Source organism: Oncorhynchus keta, chromosome 20 (genome assembly GCF_023373465.1).
Source record: "Oncorhynchus keta strain PuntledgeMale-10-30-2019 chromosome 20, Oket_V2, whole genome shotgun sequence".
NCBI lineage: Eukaryota > Metazoa > Chordata > Actinopteri > Salmoniformes > Salmonidae > Oncorhynchus > Oncorhynchus keta.
In genome coordinates, this window is record NC_068440.1 from 30,124,181 (window position 1) to 30,139,914 (window position 15,734).

Sequence of the window (15,734 nt, forward strand, 5' to 3'; positions counted from 1 at the left end):
TTGGTGAGGTACATACTGCAGTAATAGTGTTTGTTGCGGTACATACTGCAGTAATAGTGTTTGGAGCGGCACATACTGCAGTACTAGTGTTTGGTGCGGTACATACTGCAGTAACAGTGTTTGGTGCCGTACATACTGCAGTAATAGTGTTTGGAGAGGCACATACTGCAGTAGTAGTGTTTGGTGTGGTACATACTGCAGTAACAGTGTTTGATGTGGTACATACTGCAGTAACAGTGTTTGGTGAGGTACATACTGCAGTAATAGTGTTTGGTGAGGTACATACTGCAGTACTAGTGTTTGGTGTGGTACATACTGCAGTAAAAGTGTTTGGTGAGGTACATACTGCAGTAATAGTGTTTGTTGCGGTACATACTGCAGTAATAGTGTTTGGAGCGGCACATACTGCAGTACTAGTGTTTGGTGCGGTACATACTGCAGTAACAGTGTTTGGTGCCGTACATACTGCAGTACTAGTGTTTGGTGCGGCACATACTGCAGTAGTAGTGTTTGGTGAGGTACATACTGCAGTAATAGTGTTTGATGTGGTACATTCTGCAGTAATAGTGTGGGGTGTGGTACATACTGCAGTAACAGTGTTTGATGTGGTACATACTGCAGTAACAGTGTTTGGTGTGGTACATACTGCAGTAACAGTGTTTGGTGTGGTACATACTGCAGTAATAGTGTTTGGTGAGGTACATACTGCAGTAATAGTGTTTGTTGCGGTACATACTGCAGTAATAGTGTTTGGAGCGGCACATACTGCAGTACTAGTGTTTGGTGCGGTACATACTGCAGTAACAGTGTTTGGTGCCGTACATACTGCAGTAATAGTGTTTGGAGAGGCACATACTGCAGTAGTAGTGTTTGGTGTGGTACATACTGCAGTAACAGTGTTTGGCGAGGTACATACTGCAGTAATAGTGTTTGGTGAGGTACATACTGCAGTACTAGTGTTTGGTGTGGTACATACTGCAGTAAAAGTGTTTGGTGAGGTACATACTGCAGTAATAGTGTTTGTTGCGGTACATACTGCAGTAATAGTGTTTGGAGCGGCACATACTGCAGTACTAGTGTTTGGTGCGGTACATACTGCAGTAACAGTGTTTGGTGCCGTACATACTGCAGTACTAGTGTTTGGTGCGGCACATACTGCAGTAGTAGTGTTTGGTGAGGTACATACTGCAGTAATAGTGTTTGATGTGGTACATTCTGCAGTGATAGTGTGGGGTGCGGTACATACTGCAGTAACAGTGTTTGATGTGGTACATACTGCAGTAACAGTGTTTGGTGTGGTACATACTGCAGTAACAGTGTTTGGTGTGGTACATACTGCAGTAATAGTGTTTGGTGTGGTACATACTGCAGTAATAGTGTTTGGTGTGGTACATACTGCAGTACGGGTGGATGATGCTTTGCACAGACCACCTCTATGCCTGGGGGATAATCTGTGAAGAGGTCATATCAGGCCTATCTGAAATAGCTGTGCATCCCAAATGTCACCCTATTCCCTATTTAGTGCACTTCTTTTATTTCTGAGCCATAGTGTTCTGGTCAAAAGTAGTGCACTACATAGGGAATAAGATACCATTTGGGACGCACCCATGACTAAACTGGTGAACTCTATTCTCCAATATGGGGAGCTCAACTCAAATTCCGATTTATAATATCATTCAATACAACATTAATGTAATACAATACCACTTTGTTAATCATCTCCCCCTCCAGGCTGTAAAGCCAACAGAGACAGATTGACTAAGCATTTGCACCAACCGGACATTCCTAGCTCTGGTCCTATCGTGCGATGATCACAACGAGTTGCCTCTACGTTTGTAGAGGAACTTGCACTAACGCCCTGGACCACAGCTAGACAATCCCAACCTTATATAATATATAATATAATATAATATATATGCCATTAGAGCAGACACTTTTATCCAAAGCAACATTTGACCTATGTGTGGTCCCGAGTCAAATGAAAACAAAGACAGAGTAAAACATCAAACTGTCGTAACGCTGACTGTGCAATTAATGAATCCCCTCTCACTTAGAATAGAATAGGCCTCCTCCTCTACACATTGATTTAATATGGCTTTGGTTCTTCTGGGATTGATTACAGTAGCCTAAACGATGAGCAAAAAACACTAACGGACAAAACGCTAGCCTCTTTGATGTAATGACAGAGTGCAGCACAGAGAGGGTGCAATTATCACTTCAATGTTCATTCACTAACGCCTCACTGCCTACCAGTCAGTCCTTCACATGTGCTTCAATCCATTAGGAAATCAAGATGTCAGAGCTGAGACAAAAACTACTTTTCAACAGTAGACGCAAACGTTTCATTACAGCTGCTTTAAACGCCATTCGAGTAGAAGTGGAGGGGAGGACGATACTATACTGTAGATACTGTACTGTTGTCACGCCCTGGTCTTACTTATCTTTGTTTTCTTTATTATTTTGGTTGGGCCAGGGTGTGATATGGGTGATTTATGTGTTTGTCTTGTCTAGGTTTTTTTGTTGTAGATTTATGGGGTTGTGCTCAGTTTAGGTGTCTAGGTAAGTCTATGGTTGCCTGGATTGGTTCTCAATCAGAGGCAGGTGTTTATTGTTGTCTCTTGATTGGGAACCATATTTAGGCAGCCATATTCTTTGGGTATTTTGTGGGTGATTGTTTCTTGTCTTTGTGTTTTATTGCACCAGTTAGGACTGTTACGGTTTTCACATTTATTGTTTTGTAGTTTGTTCATGTTTGAGTTTTCCTATTAAAACCATGGACACTTACCACGCTGCGTATTTCACCTCTTCAGATGAAGAGGAGGAAGAAAACCGTGACAACTGGAGATACTGTAGATACTGTACTGTAGATACTGTAGATACTGTACTGTAGATACTGTATATACTGTACTGTAGATACTGTAGATACTGTACTGTAGATACTGTATATACTGATACTGTAGATACTGTAGATACTGTACTGTAGATACTGTAGATACTGTACTGTAGATACTGTAGATACTGTACTGTAGATACTGTAGATACTGTACTGTAGATACTGATACTGTAGATACTGTAGATACTGTACTGTAGATACTGTAGATACTGTACTGTAGATACTGTAGATACTGTACTGTAGATACTGTAGATACTGTACTGTATATACTGTAGATACTGTAGATACTGTACTGTAGATACTGTAGATACTGTAGATACTGTAGATACTGTACTGTAAATACTGTAGATACTGTACTGTAGATATTGTACTGTAGACACTGTAGATACTGTACTGTAGATACTGTAGATACTGTAGATACTGTAGATACCGTAGATACTGTAGATACTGTACTGTAGATACTGTAGATACTGTAGATACTGTACTGTAGATACTGTACTGTAGATACTGTAGATACTGTAGATACTGTACTGTAGATACTGTAGATACTGTACTGTAGATACTGTAGATACTGTACTGTAGATATTGTACTGTAGACACTGTAGATACTGTACTGTAGATACTGTAGATACTGTACTGTAGATACTGTATATACTGTACTGTAGATATTGTACTGTAGACACTGTAGATACTATACTGTAGATACTGTACTGTAGATACTGTTGATAGTGTACTGTAGATATTGTACTGTAGACACTGTAGATACTGTAGATACTGTACTGTAGACACCGTAGCCACTGTAGATATTATACTGTAGACACTGTAGATACTATACTGTAGATACTGTACTGAATATACTGTAGACACTGTAGATACTGTAGATACTGTCCTGTAGATACTGTACTGTAGATACTGTAGACACTGTAGATATTGTACTGCAGACACTGTAGATACTGTAGATACTGTAGACACCGTAGATACTGTACTGTAGATACTGTACTGTAGACACTATAGATACTCTAGATACTGTACAGTTGATACTGTAGATACTGTACTGTAGACACTGTAGATACTGTACTGTAGATACTGTGCTGTAGATCTGTACTGTAGACACTGTAGATACTGTACTGTAGACACTGTAGATACTGTAGATACTGTAGATACTGTAGATACTTTAAATACTGTACTGTAGATACAGTAGACACTGTAGATACTGTAGATACTGTAGATACTATAGACACTGTAGATACTGTAGACACTAGAGGTCGACCGATTAATCGCAATGGCCGATTAATTAGGATTTTCACCTTGTCAGCTCGGGGGATCCATTCTTGCAACATTACAGTTAACTAGTCCAATGCAAAAACAACCTGCCTCTCTCTCGTTGCACTCCACAAGGAGACTGACTGTCTGTTAGGCGAATGCAGTTAGCCAAGGTAAGTTGCTAGCTAGCATTAAACTTATCTTATAAAAAACAATCAATCATAATCACTAGTTAACTACACATGGTTGATGATATTACTAGATATTATCTAGCGTGTCCTGCGTTGCATATAATCAGACTGAGCATACAAGTATCTGACTGAGCGGTGGTAGGAAGAAGCAGGAGCGTAAACATTCATTCAAACAGCACTTTTGTGCGTTTTTCCAGCAGCCCTCGTTGTGCGTCAAGCATTGCACTGTTTATGACTTCAAACCTATCAACTCCGGAGATGAGGCTCGTGTAACCGAAGTGGAATGGCTAGCTAGTTAGCGCGCGCTAATAGCGTTTCAAACGTCACTCGCTCTGAGCCTTGCAGTGGTTGTTTCCCTTGCTCTGCATGGGTAACGCTGCTTCGATGGTGGCTGTTGTCATTGTGTTGCTGGTTCGAGCCCAGGGAAGAGCGAGGAGAGGGACGGAAGCTATACTGTTACACTGGCAATACTAAAGTGCCTATAAGAATATCCAATAGTCAAAGGTTAATGAAATGCAAATGGTATAGAGGGAAATAGTCCTATAATTCCGATAATAACTACAACCTAAAACTTCTTACCTGGGAATATTGAAGACTCATGTTAAAAGGAACCACCAGCTTTCATTTGTTCTCGTGTTCTGAGCAAGGAACTGAAACGTTAGCTTTCTTACATAGTGTAACAGTATAATTTTAAACCGTCCCCTCGCCCATACCCGGGCGCGAACCAGGGACCTTCTGCACACATCGACAACAGTCACCCACGAAGCATCGTTACCCATCGCTCCACAAAAGCCGCGGCCCTTGCAGAGCAAGGGGATCTACTACTTCAAGGTCTCAGAGCAAGTGACGTAACCGATTGAAACGCTATTTAGCGCGCACCGCTAACTAAGCTAGCCGTTTCACATCCGTTACACTCACCCCCCTTTTGACCTTCCTCCTTTTTCCGCAGCAACCAGTAATCCGGGTCAACAGCATCAATGTAACAGAATAACTTTACGTCCGTCCCCTCGCCCATACCCGGGCGCGAACCAGGGACCTTCTGCACACATCGACAACAGTCACCCTCGAAGCTCCACAAAAGCCGCGGCTCTTGCAGAGCAAGGGGAACTACTACTTCAAGGTCTCAGAGCAAGTGACGTAACCGATTGAAACGCTATTTAGCGCGCACCGCTAACTAAGCTAGCCGTTTCACATCCGTTACAATAGCACATATTGCACTTTCACTTTCTTCTCCAACACTTTGTTTTTGCATTATTTAAACCAAATTGAACATGTTTCATTATTTACTTGAGGCTAAATTGATTTTATTGATGTATTATAGTAAGTTAAAATAAGTGTTCATTCAGTATTGTTGTAATTGTCATTATTACAAATACATTTTTAAAAATCTGCCAATTAATCGGTAACGACTTTTTTGGTCCTCCAATAATTGGTATCGGTATCAGCGTTGAAAAATCATAATCGGTCAACCTCTAGTAGACACTGTAGATACTGTAGATACTGTGCTGTAGATACTGTACTGTAGATACTGTAATGTAGGCACTGTACTGTAGATACTGTACTGTAGACACTGTAGATACTGTAGATACTGTGCTGTAGATACTGTACTGTAGATACTGTAATGTAGGCACTGTACTGTAGACACTGTAGATACTGTACTGTAGATACTGTAGATACTGTACTGTAGATACTGTACTGTAGACACTGAAGATACTGTACTGTAGACACTGTAGATACTGTACTGTAGACACTGAAGATACTGTACTGTAGACACTGTAGATACTGTACTGTAGATACTGTACTGTAGACACTGTAGATACTGTACTGTAGATACTGTAGATACTTTAGATACTGTAGATACTGTACTGTAGACACTGAAGATACTGTACTGTAGACACTGTAGATACTGTACTGTAGGCACTGTACTGTAGATACTGTAGATACTGTACAGTAGACACTGTAGATACTGTACTGTAGATACTGCAGACACTCTAGATAATGTACTGTAGATACTGTAGATACTGTGGATACTGTACTGAAAATACTGTAGATACTGTAGACACTGTAGATACTATACTGTAGATACTGTAGATAATGTACTGTAGATACTGTACTGTAGATACTGTAGATACTGTAGACACTGTAGATACTATACTGTAGATACTGTAGATAATGTACTGTAGATACTGTACTGTAGATACTGTAGATATTGTAGACACTGTAGATACTATACTGTAGATACTGTAGATAATGTACTGTAGATACTGTACTGTAGATACTGTAGATACTGTAGACACTGTAGATACTGTACTGTAGATACTGTAGATACTGTAGACACTGTAGATACTGTACTGTAGACACTGTTGATACTGTACTGTAGACACTGTAGATACTGTAGACACTGTAGATACTATAGATACTGTAGATATTGTACTGTAGATACTGTAGATACTGTAAATACTGTAAATACTGTAGATAAAGTAGATACTATAGATACTGTAAATACTGTAGATACGGTAGATACTGTAAATACTGTAGATACAGTAGATACTGTAGATACTGTAGATACTGTAGATACTGTAGATACGGTAGATACTGTAGACACTGTAGATACTATAGATACTGTATATATTGTACTGTAGATACTGTAGATACTGTAAACACTGTAGATACTGTAGATATTGTACTGTAGATACTGTAAATACTATATATACCGCAGATATTGTACTGTAGATACTGTAGACACTGTCGATGCTGTACTATAGATACAGTAGATACTGTAGATACGGTGGAATACTGTAAATACTGTAGATACAGTAGATACTGTAGATACTGTAGATACTGTAGATACTGTAAATACTGCAGATACTGTAAATACTGTAGATACAGTAGATACTGTAAATACTGCAGATACTGTAAATACTGTAGATACTGTAAATACTGTAGATACTGTAGATACTGTAAATACTGTAGATACTGTAGATACAGTAGCTACTGTAGATACTGTAAATACTGTAAATACTGTAGAGACTGTATATACTGTAGATGCTGTAAATACTGTAGATACGGTAGGTACTGTAAATACTGTAGATACAGTAGATACTGTAGATACTGTAAATACTGTAGATACGGTAGATACTGTAAATACTGTAGATATGGTAGATACTGCACTGTAGACACTGTACTGAAAATACTGTAGATACTGTACTCTAGATACTGTACTGTATATACTGTAGATATGGTAGATACTGTACTGTGGGCACTGTACTGTATATACTGTAGATATTGTACAGTAGATGCAGTATATACTGTAGATACTGTACTGTAGATACTGTACAGTAGATAATGTACTGTAGATACTGTAGATACTGTAGACACTATACTGTAGATACTGTACTGTAGATACTGTAGATATGGTAGATACTGTACTGTAGACACTGTACGGTAGATACTGTAGATATTGTACAGTAGATGCAGTATATTCTGTAGATACTGTACTGTAGATACTGTACAGTAGATAATGTACTGTAGATACTGTAGATACTGTAGACACTATACTGTAGATACTGTACTGTAGATACTGTACTGTAGATACTGTAGATATGGTAGATACTGTACTGTAGACACTGTACGGTAGATACTGTAGATATTGTACAGTAGATGCAGTACATTCTGTAGATACTGTACTGTAGATACTGTAGATATGGTAGATACTGTACTGTAGACACTGTACGGCTTTGAGAGGCACTAAGACATATTACAAAAAAACGTTAAGCAAGACTTAACTGACTACATGTTTTCTTTTCAATGTTGTTCAAGGGTCAAGCCAGTCTCGTGCGGGGTCAGCCCCAGTGAAGGCCCAAGCTCAGGGACAAATATCTCCGTCTCTTTCACAAGTTGGAACAAAAGACAGAACGCTGTTTGTTTGCAATGTGCCCAGAGGAGCGAGAGAAGGGGGAAAAAACACTGCAAACAGCCAAGACCATCTGTGGGAAAACAGCTGCCTGGAGCTGCTAAGCATTTCAACTGTACGCTCACACACACCTACAGATAACCCAACCTAAAAAGGGACAGGAGAGCATTCTGAGTTCATAAAAGCTGTCTTGGGACAATAACCTCTTAATTGCTAGGAAGCCCTGCTATTCTATAGACTATATTAATAGGAGAAGTGGGACCAAACGTTTGGACTTTTAACACAATATTCAGTAAATGTTTCATATTGTGATGGCAGGTTATGGTTCGTTTGCATTATTATAATACATTGCAAAATGTCATTGGGTAGCACGGCTGGCAGACCTATATATCAGGCTTATAATTAGCTGGCTTATCTGAGAATTCAAATTGAGCGTAGCATAGGGATCTGATCTGATTCGGGAATTCTAAGAATATGATATACTTCACATGGAAAAGTTAACCTTTACTGACCCTATCCTGTTCTATAATGGAAAAGCCACAGCACGTGTGTATGTGTATATGTGTGTGTGTGCATTTTCAGCATATATGTATGTATGTGTGTGTGCATGCATGCGTGCGTGTGTATGTGTGTTGGCTGCTCTAGCAATCCAACATGTCCTGTGTAAGAACTGGGGTAATTGTTCTGCTCTGTTACAGCATGTTAATGGGATCGAACCCAACCTGTGGAGTGTTTGTGTTAGCTCTAATTCCACACACACTCCCTTCAAACACACATAGACACGCATGCACACACGCACTAGCACAAGCTATTGATCATTGTTTATGTTCATATCAGTTGCAATAACACATGCAAGGAAGTCATTGTTTACCGCAGAGTCAGCAGATCCCCAAGAGCAAGCAAATAAAGTAACTGTAGCAATTTGATTCGAGACGCACCAATTATAAACAGGACATAATCCTTTGAAAACAGAACTGCAATAACATAAAGCGTTTTAGATATTATGAATAATCGGCTGAATTCATCTCACCTGCTATTGATAAATGTAACGCAAACATTCCAAAAACATACATACATGCTTTATTCCTTAATATAATATCTGCCCAGGAATTGTACTGTTTGATATTCTCAGAAACGTAATATTTTTGGCTGAACGTTCTTAACCGCTAGGCTACCTGCCACCCCTCATCTCTCACTGGACGTGACTCAGTCGGATGAGCACCTCACAATGTTACCCAATCCACACCATCTCACACCTGGAGACTAGGGACGCATTCATCAGGGTACAGCTTAGCGAAATATTTTTCAACGTAAAACCATAACAAGCGTTTCTTATTGGTTAAGTTCAGTTGACAAGGGACTTACCATCATGGGTTTGGTGCTGAAGCGTAGTTTCCTCTTCTGAGGAATATCCTCCTTCTCTTCTTCTGGTAGACCAGGGATCTCAGTAAGATCATTCCCAGGGTCATAGATGACATCATCGTCACCATAAAGGTCATCGTCAGGGTCAGTACAGCTCTCCCCCCAGCCCTGGTAGCACGCGTCCCCGTCCGTGTTAAAAATCACCCTTTCGTTCCCACTGTATTTCTCATTGGGCACTTCTGCCTGGTCCTCTGGAGAAACCCTGGGCCTGGAGGAGGCCTTCTCCATCTCCACCTCCTCCCCAAGGGCCTCTGCCTCCTCTTGGGCTTCATCCTTGGCTGGGGTGGCTGGGGTATCCAGGGTGTCCTCAGAAGTCTTGTCCCTGACAATGGTGTCAGTCGTGGGCCTTGAGTCCATGCAGACTCCCTCCGTCTCTCTGAAGGTTTTGGTTTCCTCCACCTGTTTCTCATCACACGATCCGTTCACCTTGCCTCCGTTGGTGGTGGCCCTTATGGGATGTCTCTCTCTGTGCCTCTGTCCTAACTCCCCTGCTGTCTCCTCTCTCTCCTGGGGCTCCTCCTGCTGCGGGACGGGTTTTAGCTCCACTGCCTCTGACAGCGGGCTGGGGCTGAGGAGGTCCTCTGAGGACGAGGATATGGGGAATTTTCCCCCCACGCGGATCCTGCACCCTCCGCCAGGCACCGGGGACTGGCGCGAGTCGTCTTCGCTGACGTCGCTGTGCCGGTGGGAATTGTCAGGGGAGTATAGTGCCCGGCCTCGGTAGCCTCGCCGGAACGGACCCTCGCCCCCTCCTCCCCCTCCCTGTTGGTCGACGTTCTCAAACACAGCGCTCAGCTGGCTGACTGTGGGTGACTGGGCTTCCGTTCTGGAACACAGCGAGTCCAGGGAGTCTGTGCTGCCCCTGTTGGAGCGTGCCCCTCGCCAGTCGTCCAGGTGCTCATAAGAACCCCTCTTCTCCCGACCGTAGGAGTAGACGGGTGACTGGGAGGCGTCGCGCGACTGCTGCTCAAACAGCCTCCTGGTCTCTATGACCTTTGACCCTGCACTGGTTCGGTCTGCTGTAGGGTGCTGCGTCAGCTTGATGACCGAGCCGTCCTCCTTGTTGATGAAGTTGGTGGGCTTGGTTATCTTCTGAGGCGATGGGTCTTCCCGCCTGGTGGCGGCGACGGTGCTCTCTGTGCCCTGCATCTGCATGAACATGTCCTTGATGCGGCTGACGTGTGCGCCATACTGTCGTCCTCGACGCTGGGTGACCCGCTCAGGGTCCTTGAGCTGGGGCTCCTTGCTGTCCTGCCGGGGCGGCTGGTCGAAGGCCTTCTTCAGGGCCTGGAACTCTGTCCTATAGGCGTTGCGGTGAGGGGAGGCGCTCCGGAGAGTGGTCCTCTCCCCCGAGGCCTCCGTCTTCAGCATAATGGCGTCAGAGGCGAGGAGGCGGAGGGGATCTCAGCAGCATCGCTGGGCCTTCATCTCACATATATTACTGTAGCGTCCAGCGAGTACCCTGCCTGTGTGATTATCACTGGGATTTGATTTCACACTTCATTTGGGGCAATGGACACCTGGGAGAGATAAGGAGATGCCTGTTAGATACAAGAGATACCAAGCAACCTGTCATTGTCAAGAGGTCACTTCCCTTGTCAGTTCGCAGCAGCTAGCGACTGGGACGTGCTGAAAAAAAATGTCAAACTGGAGAGTTTTATCTCCATCTCTTCATTCAAAGACTCAATCATGGACACTCTTACTGACAGTTGTATTGTTGTCTCTACCTTCTTGCCCTTTTGTGCTGTTGTGTGTGCCCAATATTGTTTGTACAATGGTAGGTGCTTTTTGCATTTTGGTAGGTCGTCATTGTAAATAAGAATTTGACTTGCCTAGTTAAATAAACATTAATTTAAAAAATATATTTAAAAAATATATTAAAAAAATATATTTAAAAATAGTGAGGTTTTACACTACAGCATGATGGGGAGATCCATTGCAATTCAGCTTTCGAAAATGTCACAAACAACATAATTTCTATGAATCTGAAGTGAAAGTGCAACGTAATCACAGACAACGCTTAGCACAAGACGTGCACTGAATGTAAAAAGGTATTTGCCCTCTAAAAGGATCTGTTTAGAAAGTAGTGTGTTTACCCATTTATCTAGTCAATACACAGTTACTCACGTAGAAGATAAAACATGCACTGATCAATACAGGCGATGGAAATCATGTGGGCCACTTGCAGTTATAAACCGGGTGTTTCAAGTTTATAACAGCAATAAGGCATCTCGGGGGTGTGTGGTATATGGTCAATATACCATGCATGGCTAAGGCCTGTATCCAGGCACTCTGCGTTGTGTCATGCATAAGAACACCCCTTAGCCATGGTATATTGGCAATATACCACACTCCTCGGGCCTTATTGCTTAATTAGAGACTAAACATTAAACATCTTGAACTCTGTTCAATACATTTACATGAATAGATGTGGCCTGGGAGGGCATAGGTCCACCCACTTGGGAGCTAGACACACCCACTTGGGAGCCAGGCCCAGCCAATCAGAATAATTCTTTCCCCACAAAGGGGCTTTATTACAGACATAAATACTCCTCCGTTTCATCAGCTGTCTGGTAGGTGAAGAAGCCGGATTTGGAGTTCCTTGGCTGGCGTGGTTATACGTGGCCTGTGGTTATAAAGCCGGTTGGACGTCATGCAAAATACTCTAAAATGACGTTGGAGGTGGCTTATGGTAGAGAAATTAACATTTCATTTTCTGGCATCTGATCTGGTGGATATTCCTTCAGTCAGCATGCCAATTGCACTCTCCCGCAAAGCTTGAGACATCTGTGGCATTGTGTTGTGTGACAAAACTACACATTTTAGAGCGGCCTTTCATTGTCCCCAACACAAGGTGCACCTGTGTAATGATCATGCTGTTTAATCAGCTTCTTGATATGCCACACCTGTCAGGTGGATGGATTATCTAGGCAAAGGAGAAATGCTCATTAACAGGGATGTAAACAATGTGTGGAAAAAATGTGAGAGAAATAAGCTTTATGTGAGTATGGAACCTTTCTGGGATCTTTAATTTTAGTTCATGGGACCAAAATATTCGTTCAGTATAGTTTACTGCCACACCCACTGCCCCGGCTCGTAGCATTCTGCATGGTCATCACGATTAATACCAGGTCTGAAGGACAGTTCAGCTCATAAACACACAGGCAGGCAAGATGGTTTTAGGGAAAGGATGCAAGGGGGAGTTGTTTAAACACCACAAATAACTGTGATATAATCAATTGATAAAAAATTATATTGTTGATTCCATTTGTTTACAATCATAAGTATGTATAGGCTACATAACATACTGTTAATGTAATTTGAAGATGTCCTTTTGATTTCATTATCAAATGTGTTTTCATGTGTTCCTACTATTCTATTACTGTACTTTCATCATACCACTACCCTGTTTGTGAGATTCAAATAGTTTATTTGCTAATCCCACATAGGCTACAATTTAAGATATAAATGGAGAATATTAAACCACGACACACAACCGCAGAGATACATGTTACAATATTACAAAGTGAAAAGATATCGGATGCCGCCAGCAGTGGTTTGTGTAGCAACCAGTTCAGCAGGACTCCAGTCAACGAATGACAAATTGCAACATTCTGCGAACGCACCCCTTTGCTACTGTGATAAACACGATCAACGTACTATATACATTTTCGTAAAGCAGCAGTAGACTATATAGTCTATCCGCCAAGCCATTTCATCAACGTCCCACATAAATGGTAAACTTCGAGATGCAGAAGATAAAACTGAAACGTGTAACATTGTATCAGCTCGAGCTCTATCCTACATCCAACGAACAGATAGACGCGCCTCACCCGCACAGGTCATGGTGGTTGACAGCTCCATATGAACTGTATATTCTGATCAATTATTTAATTTCACTAGCCCATGTACAAGGAAAACGCTACTGCATAGTGTTGTTGATCATTTAGAAAAAGCAGAAGTTAACTGCTTACCACACATAGGCTACCCTTTCAACAATGCACAACAAGAGTGACTTACGTTATTTGCTTCGTGTGATGAATGACCACAACTTAAATATAGTCCAGTAAAAATTCACATAACATACTCTGCTTTCGTTATAAATCCCATCGAATACGACATTTCCATTCAAGCCCGTCGATAGTCCAGTATTGTGTCGCCCTATTGAGACACTACAAGCCGTGATCTACACATCGCTAGACAACGCCATTGCAGGCTATGGGTGATGCTGACATGCACATTGGGTGAGTCGAAGCTATAAAATATTCCATCTCAATGAGAGGTGCGCAACTGCGTGTTTTCTAAGGTGAACACATCTTATAAATCTTAATCAACGAGTATCGAAAACATACTTTACATTTAGGAAATATTATGTTTTGCTAATGGCATACACATGTGACAGGTGTTTAACCTTATCGCAGTAATGGTTTGGTCCAATAATATGCATGGAGGGGGTTCCACTAAACTGCAGTCTGGCAGAAATACCACCACAAATAACTTTACTGGCTTTATTACTGTATCGAGCTCCGGCACAACACAGACCACGCGGGAAGAAATATACATTTGTAAATGTTTTCATCAGTTGTTATGTTGGTGTTGGATATTCACACAGATTATGTCATCAATGGCTTCCATCTGTAACATTAAAAGTCAAAGTCAAAATGTTTAATATAAATGGTAGTTTAAATGGCTAGTTGCGAGACAAAGCTAGTCTATCACGTACAGTAGATATAACAGATAATGCAGGTGTGTGTGTTAAACTGAGAAAAACATTTAAAGTTATTTTGATATATTATATTAATTAATCTAAGGACCATTATGCTTATAGCCTACTTAGCCTACTATCTACCTAAGGGGTCAAATGTAACAATACACACAGTATTAATCTAAGAAAACAATGCTGCTTTTGAATAAAAGTATCGGGTCAAGAAAGCCAGCCTACAGCATGTGGCTGACTGGGCCATGTGATTAAGAATGGAGAGCTTTGTCTGAAAGGTTCTCATTATTCCTTTTCTAATGTGGGGACGCCATTTTAATAATAACAACATCATGCACTTCACTCTCACAAAAAATACACACTAGTGTTATTACTAGTATATGCTTTACTACACTATTCGCTTGACATGCTCAGAATGGGGATGCAATGAAGAAAGGGGAGAGGATCAGGTTTAATGCAGTTCATTGCGGAATAAATAGATGTCTTATTGGCATGAGGATCAAATGCTTGTCTGTTTCGAAAATGAGAATCCAGGACAGAGAGTGAAGGCATGTATTCATTTAGCAAAATTCTTGACCAACACTGTTTCCCCCACTGAATATATTGTTTTGCCCTCGACTGGCCAATGAATGGGAATCCTCATATACAGTAGACTATGGTATATTATGCGATACTGTACATGACACTTCATAACCATATCTACCCACAAGCACTAGCACCCCAAATCTGTACACGTTGCTAAGCAACCTAAATATAATCTTGGAAATTGAGAGAGAAAAACAACCTGGCTTTGCAGAGAAGAGGAGATGCCATGCTGTTCTTCACTGTGCATTGAACACACCAAAATCAAGATCATAATAAAACAATCCCTTTACACAAAGTATAAGAAACTAATGGGTTTACACATCATTCATAACACACACACCATCATTGATCACAGCCAAATATAGGTATGCCAGTTATAAAGACCATTACAAGTGTGTCCTATCTGTCCCCTGCATAATACACTCCAAGGGAGAAAGATGGAGATTTAAGAGTCAGATGGACCCTTCTTTCCCTTACCAGGACCCTTAGCTGAGCTGAATAGGCAAAGAGCAAAGGGGGCTGAGGGGCTGAGAGGCTGAGCATGACCATCTGTCTGCTGGCTCTCCACAGGGGGGAGAACAGATTTTAATAGACTTCTCAGTCATCTCACTGCCCTCTTTACAGCTGGGTTTACACAGTGGAAGGAGGGGTGGTGGGGATGGAGGGGTTATGTTGGTCACGCAAGGTCAATTTAACATGTGCATAATTTTGGAAGAAAGGAACAGAGCGAGAGAAAAAGAGAGAGAGTTT

At 41.6% G+C, this 15,734-nt stretch overlaps 1 protein-coding gene across 6 annotated transcripts in view; it reads right to left on the reverse strand.

The window, feature by feature from the left end:
* The window catches only part of ppp1r9a (protein phosphatase 1, regulatory subunit 9A), a 113,387-nt gene that overhangs the window by 95,766 nt on the left and 1,887 nt on the right, over window positions 1-15,734 (reverse strand). The window contains exons 1-2 of one of the 6 annotated variants that reach the window (XM_052472603.1): window positions 13,703-13,950; window positions 9,626-11,202 (exon numbers count right to left, since the gene is read on the reverse strand). In XM_052472603.1, coding sequence (XP_052328563.1) covers window positions 9,626-11,053 — 1,428 coding nt within the window. In that variant the 5' untranslated portion in view covers window positions 11,054-11,202; window positions 13,703-13,950. Of the gene's footprint in view, window positions 1-9,625; window positions 11,203-13,702; window positions 13,951-15,734 lie in introns of those variants that run through there. The other 5 variants (XM_052472601.1, XM_052472599.1, XM_052472604.1 and 2 more) reach the window with 5 other exon arrangements.